The sequence below is a fragment of the Austrofundulus limnaeus genome, unplaced genomic scaffold, assembly GCF_001266775.1.
Source record: "Austrofundulus limnaeus strain Quisiro unplaced genomic scaffold, Austrofundulus_limnaeus-1.0 Scaffold23, whole genome shotgun sequence".
NCBI lineage: Eukaryota > Metazoa > Chordata > Actinopteri > Cyprinodontiformes > Rivulidae > Austrofundulus > Austrofundulus limnaeus.
In genome coordinates, this window is record NW_013952425.1 from 1619820 (window position 1) to 1622074 (window position 2255).

At 39.8% G+C, this 2255-nt stretch overlaps 1 protein-coding gene across 1 annotated transcript in view; it reads right to left on the reverse strand.

Annotated features, from left to right (window-relative positions):
• Positions 1-1069: 1069 nt before the first annotated feature.
• myoz2a (myozenin 2a) overlaps positions 1070-2255 on the reverse strand; it is an 11181-nt gene continuing 9995 nt past the window's right edge. Inside the window, exon 6 of the mRNA XM_014004356.1 lies at positions 1070-1525. Within this exon, the coding sequence (XP_013859810.1) occupies positions 1300-1525 (226 nt within the window). The 3' untranslated portion in view covers positions 1070-1299. The remainder of the gene's footprint in view (positions 1526-2255) is intronic.

A 2255-nucleotide genomic window follows, 5' to 3' on the forward strand; every position in this document is an offset into this window, starting at 1 on the left:
ACTTCCTGGGCTTTAATTTTAACCCAGGTGTCGTCAACATATCTGAACCAATGGCTTGGTGGCATCCCTGAAAAGGACATTAAGGCTCTCTTTTCCTTCCTCCATGTACAGGTTTGCAACAATAGGAGAAACTGGGGATCCCATGGCACACCCATGTTTCTGCCCATAATATTGCCCCCCGTACGTGAAGTAGGTTGATTCCAGGCACAGTTTGAGGAGTTGGCACACTTGTTCTGTGGGAAGTGTGGTTCTGCTGCTGAGAGTGGTTTCTGATTTTAATCTTGCACAGACCACATCCACTGCCTTATCAACAGGAACGCACGTAAAGAGYRRTGTAACATCAAAARAGACCATAGTTTCATCCGCCTCCATGATTTTTTATCATTGATATCCACACTCCAGTACGGTAGGTGGCGGTAAATGCACCTTAAGTTTGTTTGACATCCGCCATTAAAATTTAAAATAAGAAGAAGAAGATCATGACAGTAGGGAACCGGCTAGAGAAATTCAGTAAGACTCGAAAAAGTGAGTGGCACCCGGAGCCGTGCGTTCCACAGGCCTTCTGACAGAGGCGAGGGATGCTGACGCTCACATGTCTTCGAGAAAATCCAAGGCACATTTCCTAATTCAGTTTTGGTGAAAGAGAAGACATTCCCAAGTGCTGAGAAATATGGTCCTCTTCATTCTAAAGAGCAGTACTTGAATAGACAGTGGTCATGATTACCTAAAGGGCAAATTAGCTGATGCACATGCTCTCAATTTAAGGGATTGTTTTGAGTCCAGTGTGCTTGTTTCTAATAAATCACATTTATTTCTATTCATCCATTCGGTCCTTGTGTGACGCAAATGACTTCCGTCACCCCTTCTAAAACCATCCATCTTATTTGTACAAAATGCGAACATTATTGTCCTGCTATCATACTTTCTTGTTCCTGTCTTAATCTTAAGACTAATATTGGTATCAGGGACAAAAAWTTTTAAAAAGCACCACTGCCTGAAGAAAACTAATCTTAGAAACAGAGGCAGTGGTCTGAAATTGAAAGTGGGGAAAAAATAATCACAAGATTGATTTTGTTGCAATCTGAAGCACTTTATTGAGCAAAAACTTTGCACTTCAAGGTAACATGGACATAAATAAATGTTTTTCGCTGTTCCAGTACTTGTTTTACTGTACAATGTTATATATTACTTTTGCTAATCCGAAATAACAACATACAACATGGTGCTTCTTCTTCAGCTTCTTTCTCTGCTGTACTCAACCCATAATAACCTTCGGTGCAGCACCCATTCCTCATGGGTTCAAAGCTCTTCTGACTCAGGGATAACCACCGTCTCGAGTGAAGCAGTTGTAAGTGGGACCGGACCGCCAGTCGAAACCCATCCCAGAGCTGCTCGATTGAAGGAGGGACGATTTACAGAGCAATCCTCCTGGAGCAGCAGGGTCTCCGGGGTGGTTTCCCCCTGAAGTGGCGTGACAGGTATCGGCCTCTGTGCCTTGCTGAAACCACCAAAAGGCGTTGCCACCCTGAAGGTGACAGGGTGACAGTGTTAGCGATGGTCATCATGAGACAAACTGCAGTGACATCTGAAGTGATGCAGTTAATTAAAGTCAAGATTTGACCTGAAGATATATTGTGGGACTGAATCATTGAAAGAAAGGACCATGGTGAAAAAACAGATTTGTTTGCCTCTTTTAAGCATTTTTGTGCCATGTAAATTACAGTAAACTGAATGCATTGAAGCCAATATGATATCAGTGTTGAACTTAAAGCATATAGTGTATAACAAGTACTTAGAAGTTTAGATTTTACACTTTTTCAAGTATTATATTTTTAGCACACAATAGCTAACAAAATTAGCCTCTTAGTGCAATACCACTGATGGTCACAATTAACTGTATCAAAACAAATCTATGGTGGTTAACTTCCAATAAAAACATCAAATTCTATTATAAAACACTCTCAATAAATTTTACGCACAAATCCTTCTGATGTTTTAGTGACATCATCTCTTTCTTACTTATGTGCTCATTGTTCCGTGAAAACAATGGTAGCTAATAGAAAAACAGGGATTTTGTGGACATCTAGTGGTAAATTAACAGATTGCAACCAACTAAATTTAGTTTTTTCTCACCCTGACCTTTATGCAAGCGAGTTTAGAAAATAAATAAATAAATAAATAAATAAATAAATAAATAAATAAATAAATTTCTAGTTGAGCCGCTGTGTCCTATGCCCTTTAAGGTCACTCAGTAG